General features: G+C 31.2%; 1 protein-coding gene across 1 annotated transcript; it reads left to right on the plus strand.

The window, feature by feature from the left end:
- Positions 1 to 235: 235 nt before the first annotated feature.
- On the plus strand, positions 236 to 2323 carry LOC124942724 (peptidyl-prolyl cis-trans isomerase CYP95-like). The gene is made up of 5 exons (XM_047483277.1): positions 236 to 392; positions 473 to 527; positions 1543 to 1631; positions 1931 to 1955; positions 2222 to 2323. Exons 1-5 carry the CDS (start codon positions 318 to 320, stop codon positions 2308 to 2310), a joined length of 333 nt encoding a protein of 110 aa, XP_047339233.1. The 5' UTR covers positions 236 to 317; the 3' UTR covers positions 2311 to 2323.
- The last annotated feature ends 654 nt before the right edge of the window (positions 2324 to 2977 follow it).

Below are 2977 nucleotides of genomic sequence, written 5' to 3' on the forward strand. Positions count from 1 at the left end.
TGTGTGCACGTTTGGACATCTTGTTGATGATTTTACTTACGAGATTTCTTGTTATATGGTTGAATTACTTCTTTATTTGAAGAAGGTTATTAGTAGATGTTGACAAACAATGGATTTTTATTATATGATTACTGTGGAAGCTTGGATATCATATAATCAAATTTCTTCTACTCTCTATTCGTTTTTGTTTGATTTAATTTTCTACATTTCATATTTAATGTTAATAGTTCTACTAATATGAATGTTTTCTCTCTCTCTCTTTCCCAATCAGTTCAACCTATATGTTACATTGAAGCTACACTTTCAGTACAGATAAAATGAGCAAGAAGAATCCTCTGGTTTTTTTAGATGTGTGTATTGATGGTGATCCTGCTGAAAGAATGATATTTGAGGTATTGTTATGTTTCCCTTTAAATAAAAAAAAAGTAATGTTGTTATACCGTAAAATGAACTAGTTTCTTTGTTCTTGCAGCTTTTTCATGACACGGTTCCAAAGACTGCAGAAAACTTTCATGCCTTATGTACTGGTAAAAATCGCTACTTAATCAGTTGAAAGCTATACATACATATATATAGCCTTTCACATATGTTTAGGAAGATGTTGTCAGTGGAGGTTTCAATTAGTGGGCGTATAATATTTGTGGCAAGGGGAGGGAGTATATAATATGTAGACATGTAAACCTGGACAAACCATTCACCACCCCTATTGTTTTCTGGATAAGTAAATCATACTTTAACTAGTTAGCTCACAATATCTTCCTCCTAATACCACTAAACTTAGAGTTATCTCTATAATGCATTAATATATGAATCAGTCTATGTCGTTGCCTACTAAAACCGTATATTTTTGGCATCTTTAGTATTTGTGAATAATAGACTTCAGGTCTTTATATCCATAATTTTAATATATATTCCTTTATTTGGTGTATGCATTTAAAATGTATATTTTTGAAATATTAGAAACTTGTATGAACAAATGAGTAACTTCGAAGGTCATAATATATGGTGTGAGAAAAAAAGTTATGAGAGAAAAAGAGAAGCCCTTCATCCCAAATTTATAGAAATAAACAAATCATCAACTCAACCAGACATGGGATGGTGTCAAGAGATCATTTGTCGAGGAACATCGTCCTTTGAAGATATGCATCATGAAAATTGATAAGAATGCACTTTATTAATCACTGAAAATCATTATCACCAACTAACTATTCAATTCAAAGTTTTTGTAATTGTTCAAATCTTCAACTAAATTGATCTCTTTAGTTTTTTTTTTTTTTTTTTTTTTTTTCTGAGACTCTCAAATTAGTGACCAATTTTATGCTCTTCTTATAGTAGTTGTTTCTTTGAGATTAAATTTTCCTTGGTGTAGGAATTTCTAAAGTTGAGTCTATGTCTAGCTAGTTAAAAGAATACAAACTAGCAAGATTTGCACATTACTTGAACATGAGTGGTCAATGTCAAAAAACCAAGTTTTAGTGTATTACATTGAATAGCTGATTTTTCCATAGATTTCTCATTCTTTTATGATTTATATTTTCATAGAGGAGAAAGGAATTGGTAAGAAGAGTGGAAAGCCTCTACACTACAAGGGTTCCTTTTTCCATCGAATAGTTAAGGGGTCAATGACACAGGTTTGTATTAACTCACTGACTTGTTATGCATACTTCTTTAAAGTTTGATTATGGTCAATGGTTTTCCCACCTTTTTAAACATCTCTTAGCATTTGGTTTTGGCTTTTAGTCAGCTATCCGTTTTTATACTGTAGGATACAGGGAAGATGATGGTGACTGTTTTTTCTTGTGATATAGTTTTAAGGTTATACTTACTAAATTATCTACCCAAAATTTGCTAGACTTTCTGGATCTCCTGAGAATTATATACATATTGTCGCCGTAAAAGTAACACTAATTCCTTTTATCTATTTTCTCAGGGTGGAGATTTTGTTAAAAGAGATGGTATGTATTTATCTCTCAAGTACTTTAATTCTTTCAATTTTCAAGGTTATCATTTGAAGGTTTCTTTTATGAGACGTGGTGTGTTGTCTGCTTAGATCCTTGTTAGTCTTTGATGTTCATTTTGTCTCATTTATTTTTATCCCACTTCTATTAATTGTCCTTTTTAAGTCTAGATTCTCCTTGGTCTGTTCTGTATTCATGAATTTAATCATTTGGGCTTATAGGTTGTGGTAATTTACCCCTGATTTGTTTTATAATATTTGTAGGTAGCTTTGGAGAAAGCATTTATGGAGAGAAATTTCCAGGTATTTCTCCCTGTTTAAATTTACCTTATCTGGTCCCCTCGCTAGCCTAGATGGTTATATAGACAATTATTTATATTTTCCTCTCAATCACTATTATCTAGAGAACAGTAGGTTTCCTTTTTCCATTGTTGTATTCTGTGCTTCAACTTAATTAATGGTTGCTTAGTTTATATATAATCTGAACAATTGTGCACTTTGTTATCAGTTATAACGGATATACATTGTGGCATTTGCAGATTATTTTGTTATCTATGAATACTTTTAAGTATTATTGAATTATAGTTTTTATTAGAAGAGATGTTTTGTGTTTTCTGAAGAATATAGGCACTACAGATGTTATATAGGAACCTCAATGGCCTCCATATTGTAAGTGAGAGAGTAAGCCTGTAAAGAATCTTTTGTCCAAAAGTGGCTGGGACAATGAAGAATATACACTTCTTTTTGAGTGTGTTTGGACTTTGGACACTAAGTTTTCATTGGAATATTATCTTTTTGGTCTTGGTCAGCTATTCCGAATCTCTGAATACTTCAATAGTCTTATGACTCTCATTGTATTTAGCGACTGACTTTGATTTCCCTTAGCGTCCCTCCAACATCTATTTATTATTATAGTTATTCATTACAAATTTGATTGCCTTTTGGATATGTTATTTCAAATTGGTCTCCTAATTGCATTTCATCTTGTGTGGATCTATTTGCTTTTTTCTTGCATACATA

Source organism: Impatiens glandulifera, chromosome 6 (genome assembly GCF_907164915.1).
Source record: "Impatiens glandulifera chromosome 6, dImpGla2.1, whole genome shotgun sequence".
NCBI lineage: Eukaryota > Viridiplantae > Streptophyta > Magnoliopsida > Ericales > Balsaminaceae > Impatiens > Impatiens glandulifera.